This window comes from Nematostella vectensis, chromosome 4 (assembly GCF_932526225.1).
Source record: "Nematostella vectensis chromosome 4, jaNemVect1.1, whole genome shotgun sequence".
Taxonomy (NCBI): domain Eukaryota; kingdom Metazoa; phylum Cnidaria; class Anthozoa; order Actiniaria; family Edwardsiidae; genus Nematostella; species Nematostella vectensis.
In genome coordinates, this window is record NC_064037.1 from 11,104,802 (window position 1) to 11,127,191 (window position 22,390).

The 22,390-nt window shown below is 38.8% G+C and overlaps 2 protein-coding genes across 2 annotated transcripts; both read right to left on the minus strand.

The window, feature by feature from the left end:
- Positions 1-112: 112 nt before the first annotated feature.
- Positions 113-14,699, minus strand: LOC5516542 (WD repeat-containing protein tag-125). The gene is made up of 11 exons (XM_001636610.3): positions 14,430-14,699; positions 14,254-14,338; positions 13,900-14,038; positions 11,577-11,766; positions 10,836-10,944; positions 10,354-10,391; positions 9,806-9,968; positions 7,908-8,000; positions 6,013-7,365; positions 1,221-1,369; positions 113-519 (listed from the first exon to the last, which is right to left on the minus strand). The coding sequence occupies exons 1-9, from the start codon at positions 14,552-14,554 to the stop codon at positions 7,243-7,245; spliced, it is 1,065 nt and encodes a 354-aa protein (XP_001636660.3). The 5' UTR covers positions 14,555-14,699; the 3' UTR covers positions 113-519; positions 1,221-1,369; positions 6,013-7,242.
- Positions 14,700-15,169: 470 nt separating this feature from the next.
- On the minus strand, positions 15,170-22,305 carry LOC5516523 (microprocessor complex subunit DGCR8). The gene is made up of 9 exons (XM_032386385.2): positions 21,651-22,305; positions 21,265-21,407; positions 19,865-20,710; positions 18,800-18,900; positions 18,576-18,678; positions 17,930-17,986; positions 17,777-17,854; positions 17,268-17,390; positions 15,170-16,876 (listed from the first exon to the last, which is right to left on the minus strand). The coding sequence occupies exons 1-9, from the start codon at positions 21,925-21,927 to the stop codon at positions 16,850-16,852; spliced, it is 1,755 nt and encodes a 584-aa protein (XP_032242276.2). The 5' UTR covers positions 21,928-22,305; the 3' UTR covers positions 15,170-16,849.
- Positions 22,306-22,390: the final 85 nt, after the last annotated feature.

The window sequence follows — 22,390 nt, forward strand, 5'->3', positions numbered from 1 at the left end:
TGAAGATGATGATGGTGAAAGTGGTAACAACGATTATGGTAATGGAGGTGGTGAGGGCGACAGCTCATAAGCCGAGCTTGCAAAGGCAATATTCTCTTAAAATCAAGCATTGTAATTTTTATTTTTTTTATTTCCCTTTCGTCTTATACAAATTAGATATCCCGGTATTGTTCATACTCCATGGCGTCAATGTCTGAGGCCGGCACGTGACAAGGACTTCCTGTAAGGTTGGCTAGGATTATCGATGTCGCATTTGCCTCCGTAGCATAGCAACGAATAACCATCACAGGTTGCCGCGCATTCGAGATCATCAGAGCAATCTTTAGTGCCAACCCAATCACATCGCTCCTCCCGTTTCTCCTGCTTTGCAAGGGTCTTCCGGTAAGGTTGTCCAGGGTTGTCGATGTCGCATCTACCCCCGTAGCAAATCAACTGATACCCATCACAGGTCGCGATGCATTCGCCGTCATGTTGGCAATCTTTAGTGCCAACCCAATCACATCGCTCTTCTCTTTTCGCCTGATTCATACAAACAAAAGGACATTCGTACCTTCTGCTCGCTGCATTTATAAAATCTATTTTAAAAGCTGCGGATCTTTTTATAGGCTGTTAGAATTTTTACTGCCTTCTACCCCCATGTATATTTATCCCAGCTCTTGCCACTTGTCAGTGCTATTTTTATAGATAAATACAAGCAAGAATAAATAAGTAGATGAATATATACTGTATTACTGTAATTTTAGAATACGAAACAAACTGCCACTGCGAGTAAAATATAATCGCGCGAGTAGCGAAGATAATGTCATCAAGTAACTTACGCCTTGCTATGCCTGCACCAGAGGCAGCTCAAAGTTACTGTCAGCTTACATGCGCTGGTAGAATGTGGTAATAAAATAAAACAAGCGGATTGAATGTAAAAAGACTGCGGTAATAAGAAAAAATAGCATCAATGATTAATTGGACACTAATAGAAATTTACAGCATGTTACATGATTTCATAAAGTCTTTCAATCCTTATGTTACTTGACCGCCTGTGGGGAACGAATAAAACTGAAAGCAAAAAGTTGTCCGTTTCAGTTTAGTTTTACTTGGTGGTAGCGATATATTTTCTTAGTAAAACGTATTTTTGCTTTAGGAAGTTTACTTGGAAAGTATAACCAAATGTCCAGCCCACTTATGCCATGAACACGTGCACACGCATATTTTCCTGGAAAACTTACCATGTTTCTTAGACTCAGACGTAGATTCTTGGTCTTGTATTTTGATTGGTGTTTTGATCGAGACTCTACCACAGAGGCAGCAATCAGCAGAACCACGACGCATATGACAAGCTTGAAGTCCATCTTGCCTCGGCCTCAGATTCACTGCACTGCAAGCCAAGTTGAGATTTAGTGACAAATCAACACCTTACGTGTAGTATTTATACTCACAAAGAAAACACAGGCGGGATGTGGGAAAATAACACGATTAGGTTGAACCCTCACGACGCCAGTATATTTAAATTGGCGTTTAACAAGCTACAAGACCTCTCCTGCGTTGTTAAACAATACAAGACCCACTCATCAAAGGCAATTTATATTTGCTTCGTGGCGTATCGTCGTAATCACTTTCTTCCGTCTCAATTGCAAATAAGGGAAAGAGATTGTTGGACTAGAATATGTCGCATTGCGGTTAGTGCTAGAGAAGATTTTTTTTCCACCGACTTATAGTAAATCAAAGATGATAATGCAATCAATACGCCACTAAAATTGGGATATGTTACTGCGGTGGGGGCTTAGCGGGACAAGCTTTTGGACGATATATCCTCCCAAACCACTTTATCCAATGGCGACATCACTTTAAACGGGCCAGGGATATTGCGTGCTTAGTTGTATCTTAAGGGCTTGTGTGTCGTTGATTTATTGGCTGCACGGTCTGATTAAAATGAAACTCATGTAGGGAAAACAGTAGGCTTGTTCTAGTGAAAAAAAGACGAGAGAATGGGACTTTTCAATCTTTCTTTCGATTTAAATAGTATCCTTTGTTAGGGGGTTAAAAATACAGAACTGAATGATTTAAAGAGATTCTGGTATTATATTGCTGCTACGTAAAATATCTGTAAAGCATTACACTCACTAAGGTTTCCGCAGTAACATTAACTTCTATCAGCATTAGCTTTTCTCAATTTTCTTCGGAGGCTCCTGTAGATTTACCAATCAGCCTATTAGTTACCCCACAATTATTACGAGGATTTATTTCAAACAGTATTCGTCAGTTGTGATGATAGACGTTGGGCTTAGCACGCACCACGGCAACGAGCGACCTCCCGCGACCACCAACTCCATTGACCCGAACCCGCGCACATCTGCGGGCATTCTCAAGGAAATCAGAATGACATCATCATCAATATTGTACGGGGAGGCATGGAGCATTCTGGAGGCTTGAGGCCTCTGTTTTGTATCAACGCAAAAGAACGATATTGTAAAAAGAGTTTTGGCCTTTGGCAAGACATATTACTCGATCCTTCAACGGAGCTCCACTTCGAGAGTTCGAGTTATCGATGTATAAAAAGGAATCTAAAAAAAAAAATTTCGAGTAGCGGGGTGTTGACTTATCAAGGGTTCAAGTTATCGGGATACTTCTTCTGTAATGAATGGATTAATGAATGAATGAATCAATTAATCAATGAATGTCTTGCCATTTGCGTATTTTTTTTTTCGTTTTTTTTTTTGTTTTGGCTTTTTTCAGTGATTTGGATTGGGTATGGTTTGTGTCATTCTGAAAATTCCGTCTTCTTTGCTTTTCAAAGTCACAATATTAGTTATCGTGATCAAAATGAAATTACAAGCTGTTGCGCTGTGTTAGCCCGAAAGCCAGCAGCTAAAGTTTGGTTCTCTGGCTATCGTCATTTGAATTTTGAGCTTCGAACGAGTCCGCTAAAATGCATGGTGCATTTTGATGGGGTATTTCATTTTTTCAGACATAGCTTTTTATAAGAGTGGATACTCTAATATATATCAATAACAAGAGCAGGCGATGCCTGGATATATAACTTTTCTAAAAGATTACGAAATTTAGGTATGGGCGACACAGGGGAGAATATGTTAAAAAGTAAAAAATACTCTCTTTAAAAAAAAACCTCGAGAAGATACCAGAACTTCTCAAGTTCACTTGAGCAGCATTGCTAAAGTAAACCGAAGAACGATCAGGGTGCATACTAAAAATACCTCGACTTACGATGATAAATCATTTTTCCGCAAACAAGTGATGGTTTGTGTTTGGGATGTCTCGTTAGAGAAAAAAATATCGTGAATTTGAAAGCAATTCAGACAAAAAAAAACATGAAATAAACGGAAGCCAAAAAGAGAGACTACTCGTGAAGACTGGCGGTATTCGTACAGTCACAATGTTAGAAACCTTCGATCAGAAAATTTCCCTAACTCAAGCGTTGTCCATAGAAATTGAAAAAAAGAGAACCGATGTCCAACCATGAAAAATATTCGACTTCCTATAAAGGATATTTACAAAAAAAAAACGAAAAAAAGAAGTAAACTTAAACTTACCCTCAAAAAATGATTTCGTTTTCTTGATACTTCTTGAGAAAAGCGCGACTGAATTAAAGAAAATTTGAACTACCAGTTCTTCTTAGCCATGAATTATCTTGAGCGTGAGTAGTGATTGGGTGATAAATAAATCTTTTGAGATTTCTAAACCAGCTGAAAGTTTCAATAAAGCAGATAAAATCATGAGATAAGTTATGTGTTTGAATATGCCGAATGAAGACAGGCAAAAGGCTCTCGCCTTCCGTTTGTTGAGGGCACTATCAAAACTGTTCTTATTGAAGGAGATAAGGTGGCAAAAGCTAAATCAGGAATGCTGCTTCTGGCGAAGAGTACTAAAACTCAACGAGCAACTAAAATGATGGAAATCTCAGAGCCGCTGGAAACAGTCAATCAATTAAATAAAGCCCTGATGAAGACTTTGTTTGGTGGTTTTATGTTTGGATTGTTATTTCGAAACACATGATGTTTTTTGATAGTAGGCTGAGCACAATAAATCAAACGAGACGGCCTCGGGTGATTTGTTTGAGGAAAACCACATGTCATGGCTTTGTTAGCCGTAGTTTTCGTAGGGATTTGTACATGGGAAGTTTGGCGTTTGTTTGAATAACGTTTCATATCCAAGAAATTATGTCATGGACGGAAACTCGGAGCAACTCTAGTATGTAAACATCAAGATTATCTCAAAATCGCATCGTTTTACGGAGCTATTACACTGTGGTTATACAAACAATATTCGTTTTAAATTCAGTAAATTGAAAGCCCGATAGTTGTAATGACTATTGTCGCTATGTATCGCAACAAAAACGGAATCATTGAGACCTGAATCAATAATTAATCTATCTTGTTTTCCACACAGGTGTGGTCCTACAGCTTTATGTTTCCAGAAAAATATTTGCACAAGCTCTTTTGGGGATTATCACTAAAGATATATGCGATGAAAGGATGAAAATGTGAAACGCACTAAGAAGCTAAAAGGCTGTTAGCGTTAATCCAAAATACGTCGATTTATTAATTAACGATGTCAGAACTCCATTCTACCTTTTTTAATCGATACAGTTAAATTTCAAAATCGAGTGGTGTTTGTGGCAAAATAAAATACTCTTCTTACAACAATTATTTCATAATTTGAGGAGTTTTGTTCATTTATAACTCAGCACTAATATCAATTTGATTCTTCTCATAAATCAAATTATTATGAGAAAAGAAATACTTAGAAATCCTTGGTAAAAAAGATAACATTTTAGGCGCCTGTCTTTTTGGCTATGGTGGAAAGAAAAGTCTTCTTCAGTGAAAAATCAATTTCTACATTAATCAATAACAAAAAATGTAGTTGAAAAAGATAGAATATCCATGTAAAAATACATTTCTCATTTCTTAGATTCGTAAGTGTGTTTGCATTTGTTACATCTTTTGTTAGAGAGTTTGACCACGAAAATGGGAAAAATGAAATCTTTAGCTTATCACAGAACAGCTAAATTTAACATCAAGGTCATTTTCGAGTCCATAAAAGTGATTATTATCGCAATAGGCGAGGGAGCCTGGGGTGTAGATGCTAACAAACAATTTATCGTCACAGAATATTAATGTCACTACACTCTTTTTTCATAAGAACGTCCAGCCTGAGTTTTAACCAAACTTTAAGAACACACTAAGAACATGCCGAGGCTCGGATGGCAGAAAAAAAATTGTTTTTTACTCCTGATGCGTTCTAAAATGCAAAATCAAATTGTGCTCATAGTAACAACATTATTTTTGCTATTAATCATTAGTATAATTTTTTCCTAATAATTCATTGGGTATTATATTATTCTTATAACACTAAAATTTAAGAACATCGTTAAGAACATATTCAGCGTTAAAATGCCCCAAAAATAAGAACGGTCCAGCCTCAACTGAAAATTAGACGTCCTTATAAAAAAGAGTTTATTGGCGAAAAGCAAACTATTAGAAAAAAGACAAGTGTCTTACAAATCAACTTTGAGATTCTCAATTTTTTCGTCTTTGAAAAAAAAACCTCAGTGGATACTCCCTTATTTAAGACTGTCAAAAAATTATACTGAATGAATAAAAAAGGCGAACATAAGCGATACTTTTTATCACGTGCGACAACGCATTAAATATGAAAAAAATACATATATCGCTACACTTGCTAGAAATTTAACATAATTATTCTCATGGTTCACTGAGCCGTGAAGGATTTGTAAATGATATTCTAGGATCATAAAACCCTGCAATCAAAACGAGAAAGAATCCACAGAACACATTTCATTAAAAATCTAATATACCTTTGGTTGAAAGTTTGTCGTCGGTTCTGGCGAGTTTGTCGTTCGCGCGCGAAATGGTATAAACCTGTTAGATGTTTTGGGCTAACAGAAAGTACTCTAAATGCTCTCAAAGCCTAACCCCTAAATGGGCAAAATTAGAGCTAAATACCTAAACACCAAAACCTCTTATTGAAAAGTCACATTACCTGTCAGTTTGTTGATGAATGGAGTCTATTCTTGAGTTGCTAAGGCGTTTCTAGAAAGCTCTCCGTACTAAGTGCAAGGTTACGTTGTTAATTATGTTATTGCTTTATACCCCTTATCCTGCTGAGGTTTCTGCTGTGCTCCTTCTTAGCAGCATTAAGAATCATCTAGTGAACATTATTCTTTGCCATTATTGTCGAAATTTATGGAGAATTTGGAATTAATCCTGATATTTGACCACAACAATAAATCAGATTATCAGAGGTGAAAAATGATGGGAAACAAAAGATAAGAGCTTTTTTGGAGCATAAGATCTGATAGTGAATAAATTAGCAGATTTGGGGAAGAAATCAGAGCCCGTGTCCTACGAAACTCTACGGTTATCGAGATTTCTTGCTAGCAGCAAAACTAATGGCTATCATGCATTTTTAACTCCATTTATAAAAAAATTACGTCAATTACTTATGACCAATTGTACTCGCTTTAATTAATGGTGTCATTAAAACCCACAAAAATAAATAAAATTTACTTTGCTAACAAATATTTGCACAGCGCACACGCCTCTAGTTCTGATATAGTAGGATAGATACTCGTGGACACATTTTCTGCTTTTAATTTCTCAGATTAATATCCGATTTTTGTCCGGACAGAATTACGATATACAACAAGACCATAGCTTTCTGCCTATGTACAAATTGAATAACGCGCTAACTGAGCAAAGGTATTTACAAACCAAAGAAAATAGCTTTATGAATTAAAAATGCCAACCATTAGCTAACCATTGCATTCCACACACACACTCAAAACCTCTGAAGTGCTGTGTACACTAGCGAAGGAAGCTAGTGCGAAGGCGTAAGGTGCTTACTGAGAGAAGGAGACGAAAGCGTATGAAGCGGTGAAGTAATGGGACGGCGCCTTTCCCCCATTTGCATCCCCTTCGTGTTAACTTGCAGACAGACATAAGCTCTTATGTCTTCACTGCCTTCTCTGTCTCCGTTTCTTTCGCTAATGTAGAGCAAGCTTCAGGCAGAGTTGAATAACTTATGGAGCATTCACACTGCAGAGAAACAGGGGCAAGTTGTCAATGTGAAAGTAACGTACAAACTTTATGCTACGAAGTACTTTTAGTTTCCCTTCAAGGCAATTTCCAGTCATTTCTACTTGGATAATTAGAAACTCTCCGCTAACTTGGACTTGACTCCACTGTTTCTCAGTTATTCTCTGTACTGGTATTATATCCGCTTGGAGAAGTAAATAAAGTTATCTGTGCCAGCAGCCATGATGGGATGAGGAGAGCGTCTGGCGTGGTCCACGGTGTACACGGCACGTGGGAGGTCAACCACTCGGCCCAGAGTCTGGCGAGGTAGATAACAATAGTGAGAGAAAAAAAAGCCTGATGTTGATTGATGGGATTTCAGCGCATACATGACTAAGCAACGGTTGACTAAGTGAGATGGGAAGAAACTGGCTGCAATCCGAGCCAAAACTAGTTGACCCCTTAACCAGTTAAGCTATACCTTCACAAAATCCCATGTCTAGCAATCATGTGCGCCACACAATTATCCCCCCCCACCACCTCCAATGTTGGTTCGGGGGGGGGGGGGGGGGTGTGAAAGGGAAAGATGGGCGTGGCTGACAAGAGGTTAACAGGTTTACACCCATTCGTACCAAAAGAGGCACCGATTTTGCGAAATCGGTCAACCAGTTTTGGCGGAAGCAAAGGAGTAAATGAGTGAGTGTGGAAAAAAGTGTTCAAGAGGGCGTACAATTAAAAGAGCAAGCGAGAAACCGAGTGAGCGGGAAAAAAAGTGGCTGTGCCTAAGTGATTATATCATTTATGAAGAAATAAGTGATCCAGAGAACGAGCAAGATAAAGCAAGTAAAAGCCAACACCTACGTGATATGTAGCCTGGTCGATTAGTCTCATCATGTTGTTGTCGCTACCACCAGCTATGATGCCCTCTGAGCCCTGCCACTGCACACTGTACAGCTTAACACACATACAACACAGTCAATATGATGTCATCAGAGCCCTGTCCCTGAACAGCTTAACACACATACAACACAGTCAATATGATGTCATCAGAGCCCTGTCCCTGAACAGCTTAACAAACAAACCACAGTCAATATGATGTCATCAGAGCCCTATCCCTGAACAGCTTAACACACATACAACACAGTCAATATGATGTCATCAGAGCCCTGTCCCTGAACAGCTTAACACACATACAACACAGTCAATATGATGTCATCAGAGCCCTATCCCTGAACAGCTTAACAAACAAACCACACAGTCAATATGATGTCATCAGAGCTCTGTCCCTGAACAGCTTAACACACATACAACACAGTCAATATGATGTCATCAGAGCCCTATCCCTGAACAGCTTAACACACATACAACACAGTCAATATGATGTCATCAGAGCCCTGTCCCTGAACAGCTTAACACACATACAACACAGTCAATATGATGTCATCAGAGCCCTGTCCCTGAACAGCTTAACACACATACCACAGTCAATATGATGTCATCAGAGCCCTGTCCCTGAACAGCTTAACACACATACAACACAGTAAATATGATGTCATCAGAACCCTGTCCCTGAACAGCTTAACAAACAAACCACACAGTCAATATGATGTCATCAGAGCCCTGTCCCTGAACAGCTTAACACACATACCACACAGTCAATATGATGTCATCAGAGCCCTGTCCCTGAACAGCTTAACACACATACAACACAGTAAATATGATGTCATCAGAGCCCTGTCCCTGAACAGCTTAACAAACAAACCACACAGTCAATATGATGTCATCAGAGCCCTGTCCCTGAACAGCTTAACAAACAAACCACAGTCAATATGATGTCATTAGAGCCGTCCCTGAACAGCTTAACACACATACAACACAGTCAATATGATGTCATCAGAGCCCTGTCCCTTAACAGCTTAACACACATACAACACAGTCAATATGATGTCATCAGAGCCCTGTCCCTGAACAGCTTAACACACATACAACACAGTCAATGATGTCATCAGAGCCCTGTCCCTGAACAGCTTAACACACATACCACACAGTCAATATGATGTCATCAGAGCCCTGTCCCTGAACAGCTTAACAAACAAACCACAGTCAATATGATGTCATCAGAGCCCTGTCCCTGAACAGCTTAACAAACAAACCACAGTCAATATGATGTCATCAGAGCCCTGTCCCTGAACAGCTTAACACACATACAACACAGTCAATATGATGTCATCAGAGTCCTGTCCCTGAACAGCTTAACAAACAAACCACAGTCAATATGATGTCATCAGAGCCCTATCCCTGAACAGCTTAACAAACAAACCACACAGTCAATATGATGTCATCAGAGCCCTGTCCCTGAACAGCTTAACAAACAAACCACACAGTCAATATGATGTCATCAGAGCCCTGTCCCTGAACAGCTTAACAAACAAACCACAGTCAATATGATGTCATCAGAGCCGTCCCTGAACAGCTTAACACACATACAACACAGTCAATATGATGTCATCAGAGCCGTCCCTGAACACAAACCACTGTACACATAGCACAGTAAATATGTTAACATGTATATATATAGGCACAAAGATATCACGCATCCATATACCACTCAGTCACAACAATATTATAGCCAAACACTTTTCCAATAGTCACTTTTATAAGTCCCCTGTGCACCTATTGGTATGCATCTGGCAGGCAAAGTTTGTAGTAAAACTCAGACTTGACTTAATTGGGTGTGGAAGTCAAGCAGGCTGTCATACCATGGATGAGTTGTAGTCGTGTTGAATGCTCTTGATCATCTTGCCACTACCATAGTCCCAGATCTGAAGGGTGTCATCCTTACGCCATGACCCAGTTAGGATATTGAAATTCATGGGGTGGATGTCCAAGGCATCACCACAAATGTGAGGACCAAAAATCTTCCTGAAAATACAAGATAAAAAGAAGAGCTGTTGGAATGACAGCTATCTAGCATACATCATCATTTTTGTTTGAACATAAGGTCCTGGAATAAAATACATAAGACCCCCCCTTTCTTATGGTTCACCTTTGCCATTTATTAGCATTGAAAACATTGTCTAGAATTACTCTTCCTTATTTTTATCCCACAAGGTAAACTGTAGTGTTTGTTAAGGTAAAGAGTTCCCATCACAGTAAGAAATGAGTCTGCTGACACTATTTGGGCCAGTCTTTTATACCAGAGCAGGGTGTTTAAAGGGGTTGTGATATTGAGCCCACGGAACCACTCCTGGCAGTGCATGTTGATAGAGGAAAGAAGGCACATATAGCAATACAGATTGTTCTTTACCTTATAGAATGTTTGGCGTCAACTCTTGTGTCCCAGTACTGAAAGATCAAATTGAAAATTTTAATGACACCAGCTAGAGTTACAGTACTACTGAAAGACCTCTTTTCTGGATATGAAAACTGAACAATACCACTATCAAAAATAGGAAAGGCATAGTGCCTTGATTCATGGATGCTCATAACACACAAATATAATAACAGAATATGTTTTTTTTCGAACAAAGGATTTATCTTAAAAGCAAAACCATGCTGAGTTACAAGACTTTAACGTAGGGGAAGAACCTTTTGTTTTTGTTTTGAATGTTAAGAACTCCCATCATTTTGAAAAATATAACTTACCCAGCATTGTTTGATATCGTAGAAATATAATTGAGTCAATTTTATTGTAGGATGGATTGAATTTCAGCATGATTCAAACGGATTTAATTCACATGCATGGGTTTTCATAGCCTACAAAACCACTGGCTTTAAGGAATGGTGTACCTGTACAGTATCATCCCAGCCACCAGAGAGAAACACATGGTCCTCTCCCGGTACAAACTGTACCGAGAATACCCTACTCATGTGGCCATCCATCACAAGGTGGGATGTGCTGAAAGAGAAATGCTTTGAATGAGCACAAGTCTAAATGACAACCATTGTATTTCTTTTTTATGCTAGAAATTTTAATAACTGGGCTTTTGGCAGTCAAGACAAAAGACTCTCCTTCTTTCTATGCCTAGGGACCTTGAAAATAAAGCTGATATCTTGAAACAAGAAATCAATTTGCAAGTAAAAAGCACTGAGTTATAACACTCCCAAGTAAAAAAAAAAAACATGATAAGCTTCTTTGCTAGAATGTGTAATGTAGCAAAAACAAACTAAGACTTACATTATAACTACTATTATGCTGTACTATTATATTATATTTTGCTACCTTGCTAATTTATTTATAGTTATTACCTAGGTAGCTTATTAACATCATTGCTTCAACAAGACTACTAGTAGAAGTTGATTAACTACAATTCTCAAGTATTAAAAACATATGTTAATGTGATCTGTGTTTTTTAGTCAATATCATTAATCCAATCACTTACACATCATTATTCAAAGATGTAATACCATATATAATTCTGAAGGAGATTATAGCTTAATAACTTTGACTTGCTAAGTATTGCCTAAGAGGTTGGGTATGATAGCTGATTACGAGGGATTTGCATGATATGGGCTTGTTACATGTATTACCTTGGCTGAAATGTACTGACAGTTTGTTTTGTTTTCTCGTCATATAGAAAGATCTTAGTGTCTGAGCCAGACGTCACAAATCTATCAGCAGAGAAATTGATAGAGCAGGCTAACACTTGGCGTCCTTCCTTTTGAGTCGAGAGGCATTTGCTTGTAGAGGCGTGCCAGTGCTTCACACATCCATCTGCATCTATTAATAAAAAAAAATTTTTCTATAATTCAACGCTTAATTCAGTACATGGATATTTAACATGTTGTCTTCCAAATGACCTCAATCAATAAACAATGTGACACAGGAGATCCATAAAAACACATCATCATCAATGTTTAGGAGGTATCCATTAAACACCCCAAGGGGGTGAGGGGGAAGATATTGAGGAGGAGCTCTGGAAATTTTTAAACTCCCAAATATAGGTCTCCAAAATAGGGGGCCCTCTAAGGCCCTACTTTTCAGCATATATTTTTAGTGATATGAATATTTGTAGCACAAATAAAAATTACACATTCAGCCGAAATTTCAATGAATTTAATATATCCATCCTTATGAATCATAAAGAGATTTCCAGCTTTCAAACTATGGCTTATAAGACATAACAGCTGGATTCCCTGATATGCCTGAGCCAAGATAAACAAAGCCTTGCTGTTGCCACCACTATGTATTTAAAGAAGGATCACAAAAATGCAGGTACCGATACTCAGGGGGGAGGGCATCTGCACCACCCCCCCCCCAAGATATTATAAAGGTTCACTTTTGAGGCTAAGGATTAGACAAAATACCACACACAACAAAAAATTATCTAAACATTTCTACAAATAAAATAAAAATAGAAAGTTTGAGGTCATATTGCAAAAAAAATTACAGGAAGATTTATCAGAGATTCGATATTACATCTGAGTAATGGTACATACATGGGGGATAAGAGTTCTTCTTTCAATTAAAAGTAACAGGAATGCCAGTCTGAAAAACTACTACTACTATGATACAAAATAATCCTGCCATCAAAATAGCTATTAAGACAGAAAAAACATACACTTAGACATTGCAAGTCAAGAATAATAAATCATAATTGCTGTTGCTTGTTTTAGACTCTTTGATTTGTATCCTCCTATAAATGGCGGATTTAAAAACAACATTTCTCCCAGATAGCTCTAAGAATGGTTTGACTGCAACTCCTAAAAGATGGGAGTCCAAATAAGAAATAGAAAGGACCCCTGAGGGCCAGATCTTATGCTGTACTCATTGAAATACATTGTATTTGTTCACATAGTAGCTGAGCAACAAAATGGCAGACAGCCTAATTCCTAACTTCCCCTGAAACTCGAGGGTTTTCACACAATAATGAGAAAAAAATGGGTTTCTACGGATGAACTTTCGAAGGATGAACTTTCATGAGAAAGAAAACACACTGAAAACAATAGGGTATGTAGCAAATGTGATGTTTTGGTGGGAAATAAACCAATCAGTTTGTTCTGTGGCTTACAATACACATTTTAGTGTGGGCGGTATTTCACCTTGGAAGCCATATTCTTTTATTAATTAGCATTTGTTAGCATAATATAGCTAAAGGCACTTATTATCAGAATGTGTCCCACACAAGGTTGATTTTTGAGCATTGTTTTTATTTAAAACACATTTGAAAAAAATATAGTAAATGAAATTAATATCACAGAGACTAACTTGCTATGAAATGTTGTCTTTGTGTGGGTGTAATTTTAGTATTCATGTCAAGATTTTGCATGACAAGATAAAAAACCTTTTAATTGATCTGTAGGTCATTGTGCACTCAGAAGGACCCAATAGTTAAGGTATACTAACAGGGGGATAAAAAAATGAAAAAAAATGTGTCCTCTCTACATTTTTTATCAATATAGTATTATTTTATATTCAAATATCAAAACATAAATAAAAGTGTTTAAAACAAATATGGAAACTAAACATTTCTTTGTTGTATACTTCAAAAGATAAAATCCATAAAACAAATATTTTTTATATTAGCATGTTCCATTTTTCCATTTGATCCGGTTTATTCTAAAAGTTAATTAAAAGCTTTGAAAAACATATTCTTATGAAATGTTATATAAAAACTTTTAAATGAAATAGATTACCTCTTTAAATATGACAGGCATATTTACAAAATGTAAAAATAAAATTAGGCATTTTATAAAGGTGTATGAGAAAAGAACATTATCTTGGAAACCATCTTTCACCCGTTTTTTTTAAAGATTTTTAAGAAGTGTGCTTTTTACTATCCCATGGAGGTAAATAATAACTTCAATCAATTAAAAAAAGTTTTACAATAAACACCGGAACCATAAAACTTACAAGTTGCTAACAGAATGTTTCCGAAATCCTCATTTGCGCCAGCAGCCTTCCATCGCAAACAAGTCACAGGCAAATGACTGTTTAAGGTTTCTTGGTCGTGAAGACTATAAACACAATTCCCATTTTCTGCTAAATATACCTGAAGGAAATTATGTAGAGACTTATCGATGGGAATACATCATGAAGTGAGTTTGTGAATTCCATGCACTAACACCTCTCTAAGAAAAAAGGGAAAGAGAGTTATTGTTTTTGACAAGAACCGAGCACGAACTGTCGATAACCCTCGACATGGCCCTGTTTGCGGCATAAACTTGTCTTGGTCTGACATCTTATAGGGGTTACGATTCTACTTACTTTGATCGTCCCATTAGCAAGACCAACGGCTATAAGACTTCCGTCCAAGTTGAAACGACAACACATAACTTCAGAACTGGTCTCCCTATGAATGTACAAATCAAAGTGATAACTAAACACAGTACAAATACCCTTTACAAGGTTGTATAAATCAATCAAACCATGCGCCAACTTACACAACGTTCAATATTTTCACGTTGCCTTCTGCAGAGGGAGCCATGTTTTCAGCCGGTAAGACCGGCTGCGGAAAATTGTCTCTTGGGGTCGAACCCGTCGAATATGGGGCCTGTACGATATGCATGGTGATAATTTGATACTATGTGAGCCTCTTGTAGTACTATTGAGCTACATGAGAGGTCATAAGCCGGGTTATAGTGCAGTAGACTCTCAACTCCGCTCCAAAACAAACACTCCTCACGATTTGGAGGAAGCGCGCTTATCGCGCGCATGCGCAGTGCCACTTAGCAACCAAACTCAGATGCTCTGGTACCCCTCAGAAAAAAAATTCAGAGGAAAAAAAAAAATGATCAACCAACAAGCCACAAGAAAGGAGAAAATAGTTACCTCCTGTTTCACAAATAGTCGGTTTCTTGGAGGACGGTGGCACGTTATTACGGAAGGGATTGACACTTGCAAAAACGATTAGTAGCCAAACTTTATCGAAGAAAGCTGGATTAGATAGGTAGATGGATGGATGGATGGATGGATGGATGGATGGATGGATGGATGGATGGATGGATGGATGGATGGATGGAGTACAGACTTTTACAGTGCGCGCGACGGGATGGGGGCTTTGTACAATTTTCTCCTAAGCGTCTCCTATTTCGTTCTCTCGATGAAAATTTAAAGGAAAGGGGAATATTGATTTATTTCTGCTTAGCCTTATATATAAGGAATAGGGGAAGAAATAGAAACCTTTTTACGTACTGAAAGACTTTATTTTACACATTCAAATTACGGTACATGGCCTTTTAACAGATTACACAATTAAGGGCACTTAGCATCCTCGGAAACCCAGGGGTAATATTTTCCTCTGGCGTCTCATTCTCGCAAGTGAATCGTTAGAACGTTAGAGGAAACATGCCCGTACTCAGGATTTTTCTTGGGGGGGGGGGGGGGGGGAGATGAAATCCGAAAAAGTGGACCCCAATTTTTCTGGGTGGTGGCGGCGGTGGTGGTGGTGGGGGACTGAGTTTTCTGATAAAAATCTTACCACTCCCAAAAGAACAAAAAGGGTTTTTTGCCTTTTCAGTATCTCCATGGGACGTTTATTTCGGATTTGTCTACAAAACAGTCCGACTTATGGATTGATGATATGCCAGAGTAACTTTCGGCCGCTGTGATGGGATGCAAAAGCACCCCCCTACCGGGTACAGGCCCGGGAAAGTATCCCCGGGTTTCCGAGAATGGACACTTAGCACCCGAAAATACATTTGGGTATCTTAATCAAAATAATAATTCTAATTTATTCAAACAGTGAAGAGGTGGTTTAAAACACAAGCTTCAGATATTTTCTATGCTTGGACTCCTATAGTCAAATTTATGTGTGCTCTTCTTGGACAGAGTAGACTTTTTGTGGAATTCAATGGTTGGAATTCAATAAATGGCTTTTTCGCCAACTAATAGCATATTAGTCTATTCAACAATAAAAAAAAAAGAATTTGACTATAGGATTCAAGAATAATTCATATTTGGCTGTTTTGATTTCAATGTGCCCGAAAATAGGGGTCGTCCGTAAAAAGGCCTTAAATAGGCCATCCCCGGGTTTCCGAGAATGGACACTTAGCACCCGAAAAGTACATGTGGGTGGGTATCTTAATCAAGGTGATTCTAATTCATTCAAACAGTGAAAAGGTATGGTTTAAAACACAAGCTTTAGATGTTTTCTATGCTTGGAATCCTATAGTCAAATTTATGTGCGCTCTTCTTGGTCAGAGTAGATTTTTCGTGGAATTCAATGGTTGAAAAGTGGAATTCGATAAATGGCTTTTTCGCCAACTAATAGCATATAAGTCTATTCAACTATAAAAAAGAATTTGACCATAGGGTTCAAGAATAATTCATGAATATATAAGATGAATGGATCGTAAAAAGCAATTAAATTGCCTGAATTTGATCCCCGACCCTCAGAGAGCTTATAAATATTATATATATATATATTTTACAATACAAAGATTCAGTTAATACTATTCTTTAAAATATGATTATGCTTTTAAATTCTAAGCTTAAAAATCTAATTCAAAATTCACGAATATATATATTGAGAAACAAGGGCGTGTCCCGGATCATGCGAGTGGATACATGCAAAGAAAAAAACCTTGATACTGCTGTGCAGAGTATAAAAATCGGAGAGATATATAAAATGGAGAATTGTTAAAACACGATTATGAACAAACTTGTTATCTAAGAAGTAATAATTCAAAAATAAAATAAAATAAATACCATTGCGCGACTCACTAAAACAAGAGGTTACAGAAGGTGGCTGGGGGATGCCCTATCCCCCCCCCCAAATGTACGAATCTGAAAGATTTGAGATGTTTCTTTCGATCCCTCTGGATATGGAATCTAGCAATAAATCTTTGCAGGAATTGAAACCTTATTTTCTGTTCATCGCAACTGGAACCTGAAATAAACAAAAAAAGTGTTAACAATGATAGCGTTTCTATAGCGAAAAGCGAGACATGATCAAGTGTGATACTAGTGTGTGGCGTACACATCGCTAGAATAGGTTGCGTGACATCAGTACCAGACGTAACTTTTTGCTACGAGTTGAAAAGATCAAGCAGTGCGCAAAAAAAAAACACACGGACTAAAGACACATAAATATGGTTGTAGTTCCGGTTTGAAACAAGCCATCAAAATTGCACCCGCACATGCCACAGCTGTTAAGCCCCCCCCCCCCCCCCTGGCCGTATTAGGAACCCAAAGGAAGATAGTTAGTCAGTAAAGATATATGGACTGCTCGGTAAGTATAGATACCGGAGCCTTGTTCAGCAACATGGCGTCACATTTACCTCGTCTTGGTGTGGAGGCAGCTTGCGCATTTCCTCTTTGAGGCGTTCAAGCAGCAGCTGACCACGAGGTGCGCCCGCAGACAGGGCGTGCGGTCTTGTTAGCAGCTGATCCTCGGGTGGGCTCTGTAATCGTACGATAGTATGGTCATGGTGTTTTGTTGTGTGTGCGTCTTGCATGAGGATAGGTTTCAAGGTTCCCACTTAAACACAAGAGCGTAAAAATTTTAACATGTGTCGCCCTTGCGTCCAATGAGAACGCTGGCCTGAATGAGCAAAAACAAAAGCGGTAATCGATCACCAATGGTATTATACGCACTGTCATTGAGCCATTTGTACGTCATTCTCAGGAACCCATGGCGTCGAGGTCAAGACGTCTTCCCCCTCCTTTCTCTTCTCTCCCGTCCCCTCCCCCCCTTCGCCGCCTTTTTATCGCGCCTCGTTACGCTGACCGCGACGCCCTGGGTACCCGAGGATGTTCCAAGGTAAGGTCGATAATACTTTTATCCCACCTTTTTTACTACAGATGAGGGTCGTTCAGAATATATCCGCAGCAGAGCACCCCACGTCTTGATGTGTGGATGCAATTTCTGTTATCAAAATACGACATGAGACATGGGGTGTAACGGTCATTTCTAAATTTCGTGAATATGAGGATATCGTACCTTTAGTATGGCTTGAGCGGCGAGCTGCCTCCCGATTTTCTTGTTTTTACAGAATCCCTAAAAATTAAAGTGATACATAGTTGCGTTGATTGAAAAGGGCGCAACACAAAGATTTCTTGTTACGCCCTTGGCGTATAGTTAATAACAACGTGAATGTCTTTGTACCTTTTGTGCCCATTAATGTGTCCTATACACGTGATTTCTCCGAGGTTGTGTGTCTTGTGCACGTGATCTTACCCAAGCCGTGCGCTCTGCGCATGGGATCTTACAGAAGTCGTCTGCTCTTCGCATGTGATACTTCTATCGGTCCGAAGCAGTGTCCTGTGCACACGACTCTAAGCACGTGATTTTACCACGGCAGTTTGTCCTGTACACGTGATCTTACCTTAGTCGTGTTCTCTGCGCATGTGATCTTTCTGAAGTCGTCGATCTTTCGTGTGCCCTGCGCACGTGATCTTACCGAAGACATGTGCCCTGCGCACGTGATCCTACCGAGGCCGTGAGCCCTGCGCACGTGTCCTTTCCGTGGTCATGTCTCTTTTGCACGTGTTCTTACCTAAGTTGTGTGTTATTCGCATGCGAACTTAGTGAAGTCGTGTGCCCAGCATAAAAAATCGGTCGTGGGCTCTTAAGCACCTGATCTTACCGTGGCCGTGTGACCTGCGCACGTGATCTCATAGGTGTGTTGCCGTTGGTCCGGTTCTGGTTTCATCTTAAAGTCAATAGTAGACTGGTATACGCCTTGATTTCTGAGACAACACATCAAAATAAAATTATCACATATAAATTCTTTAGAGGTCATAATTATGAAAGAGAGATGGTAACTGCAGCATATAGAATATCGCCAGTCGTGTTTATGGTGTAACATACCTTTTCAAACATTCCTGTAGAATGTGATATGGACTCAAGGATCCTGATTTTGTTGTAACCTCAAACACCTTGGAATCATCAATCTTGAGCTTGTCAAATATCTGCAAAGTCAACAAAAATGAGAACTGTTCCTCGGCATACAACCACAGCTTTCCCAACCATATTAACCCCCTACCATAGAGCATTAGCATACATTACATACTGAATGTGTCACACCATCAATATGTATACATAAACAGACTGGATGTGTTTTGCCATCCATATGCATACATTTACACACTGAATGTGTTACACCATCCATATATAAACATTTACAAACTGAATGCATTATCTGGCATCCATATACATACATTAACACACTTAATGTGTTATGCCATCCATATGCATACATTAACATACTGAATGTGTTACACCATCCATATGCATATACATTAATGCACTGAATGTGATACATCATCCATATGCATACATTAATACACTGAATGTGTTACACCATCCATATGCATACATTAATACACTGAATGTGTTATGCCATCCATATACAGTTATACTGAATTAGTCACACCATCCATTTGCATTTGAATGTGTTATGCCATCCATATGCCCCATCTACACTAACATATGCATACATTAATACACTGAATGTGTTACACCATCCATATGCATACATTAATACACTGAATGTGTTATGCCATCCATATACAGTTATACTGAATGAGTCACACCATCCATTTGCATCTGAATGTGTTATGCCATCCATATGCACCATCTACACTAACCATTTTTAGTTGACAACTTTATTTGTTGGCATCTACAGCAATTTTTCATGTGTGACAATTTTTAATTGCCAAGAAAAAGCAATCCTGCTAGCTTTTGGACAACTATAGCTGCAACATAAAAATTGCTGACTTTGCTCCATCTACACTTAGCAAATAAAAATTGTCACAAAAATTGTCAACTAAAAATTGTTAGTGTAGACTGGGCTTAACACCCTGAATGTGTCATGTCATCCCTTTAGCATTAGCATTTTTGTTACTGAAAAAGTTCATGTATGTTACTGCTAACCTGGTGCTCCTCGGAGGTTATCTCATGGTTAGAAATCTTGTTGAAAACCTCAGGAATCAAAACCTCCAGAGCAGTTTCTGCAGCATGTTGCTTGGCTAATCTCTTGCTTGCCCCCTCTCCCTTCCCATATACCATACCAGAAATGCGGACCTCAGCCACAAAAGGTGTGGCAGCATTATTTCCCTCTGTGTGCGAATACTCTGGCTTAACCTTCAGTTCTCTTTGGGCATACTCATGTAAAATGGCAACAGGTGTTTTGCCGCCAGGATTGATAACCCATTCTTTGGGTTGCTTATTGTTGACATCCACCCCTTTGAATGAGTACGGCAAAGATTCAAGTATAGCAGGAACTTCCGTTTCACTGATATTCATTTGAGATGAGGAGCAGCAAAGGTTCTGTTCTTGTTCATGTGTAACATTTTGAAACTCAAAAATATTTGAGAGATATGAATGCAGAGTGTCTCCATCAATGAGTTCTATACCAGACTTGCTGAAAACATTGTATTTAAATTGTGATTGCTTGTTGAGGGCACATGTATCTTTGATTTTCATTTCATAAGATGAATTATCCACAGCTGATGAAACCTTTGTTCTGTCAGGGCATGGAGATGCTTCTTCTAGTGCACATAACTCTTCTCTCTCAGGAGATTTTGTCTCAGTAGGGCTAACACATGAAAAATCCTCCACTTTATCATCAGTTGAGCCATTGTTTTCATTCCATGTTGTATTTAGAGTTGTTAGCACATTGTCCTTATCTGGGGGAAGTCCAGAGTCCTCAGGGGATTGACAAGCAAGAGATCTCATCTGATGAAAGCACGGAATTGCTGCAGCAGGGATATCATGTTTCTGTAAAATAGATGTAACAAGGAACTGCTTAGATACACAAAAAAAGTGGTTTTATGTATAGCCCGGGAAAGGAAGGGTCATAGCTAGTGGTAAGATAGTCTCCTCCACAGACGGGTGGGGCAATGTTCTTACACAGTTAGAACCTACGCCCAACGCAACTGGGAAACTAGTGGCAAGGGAGATGACAGAGGGAGGGGAGGGGAAGAGGGGCAGATGGGAAAATAGCGGTTGTGGTAGGATGAAAGCAGGGGCAGATCTAGTGGTGGGCCCCCCCTTTTTTCAGATATTTGGCTTAAAATAACAAGAAATAGAAGGAAATCCACGGAAGAACAACAAATCCCGGCCCCCTCCTTGAAACACTTGCTTTGCCCCCCCCTTTAGGAAATCCACTCCTGTGTGCAGCTGCCCACACTCTCCTAGAAAATCAGTAGTGAATCTAGGGAGAGAGCTTAGCAGGTTGCCAAACCCCCCTTCAGTTAAAAGCTAGATCTTCCTCTGAAAACATATAAGAAAAATGATAATTTCACCTCAAAATAACATAAATATATGCTTACCCTGACGCTGCCAGATCCAATGTGATATGGGCGAGACCATGTACATACTCTGGTGGGACGGTGTAGATAGATGATACCACCGCTGCGATGGTTTAAGGCCAGCCAGCCATCAGGTAGGGATAGATTTGGCAGTTTGCCGTTCACTAGAAATGAACAGACTATATGTAAACTAGAAATCTAGGTGCATAAGTAGGGTTGGCGAAGATCAGCAGTGTTTGGCAAAGAACAGCAGGTGGTGTGTGGGTGGGTTGGGGGGAAGGGTATATTCCAAGATTGAAACAAATATTTTGAAACATCCTTTATACATCAAAACAAAACAGTATTTGTAAAAAAAAACATGTGTTATATCGCCGTAAAGACGGCAACGATAACAAAACATTACTTACTTTTGATAACTATTCTATCTTCAGTCGGTTTCTCAGCACAAAGGATTGGTTCGTCGATTACAACGTCATTAGTTGAGCCATCGGAATCGTGTAAAGCACCGTCCAGCAGTGAATCTCGTAATTCCATGTCTTGGTATTCGTCTTTTAAGGAATTTCCGCCGCTTTCCTCAAAGGTCATAAAATTGCTTCCATTCTTGATATCGAATTGTCGTTTGCATTGTAAAGTCTCCGATTCTTCGCAGACAGCTGACAGCTTTCTCTTTCCCGGACCAAACATCGGGCAAAAGATTCAAACAACGAGGCATAGAAAAACTATTGTCAAAGTTTCATCATTTTAAACGGCGATCTCTTCAAAACCGCTCAGTAGTTGTGCTTCTCCGGGGCTAAAATAAGTAATCAAGTTCTAGAAACTATAAAAGTTACACTGTTGAACATTTTTCTACGTATTTCCTTGTTTGTACGCGACATTCATTCGAACTCTAACATTTTTTTTATACAACTTTTACTTTTTCGTTGGTAACAACAAAGCACAGGTATCCCAATCTGAACACTATTTTAGTTCTTCTTAATAATTCTGTTTTTTATTTGCCAAATTGATAGAAAATAGTAATAAAAAACTACGCCTATTTGACCTAATCATTATTTCAATGACATTTCTATAAATAACAAAAAAGATATAATTTAAAAAGATATATTTTGCGATAAACGCCCGCGAGCCTTCTGTGTAGCGGTTGCACTCA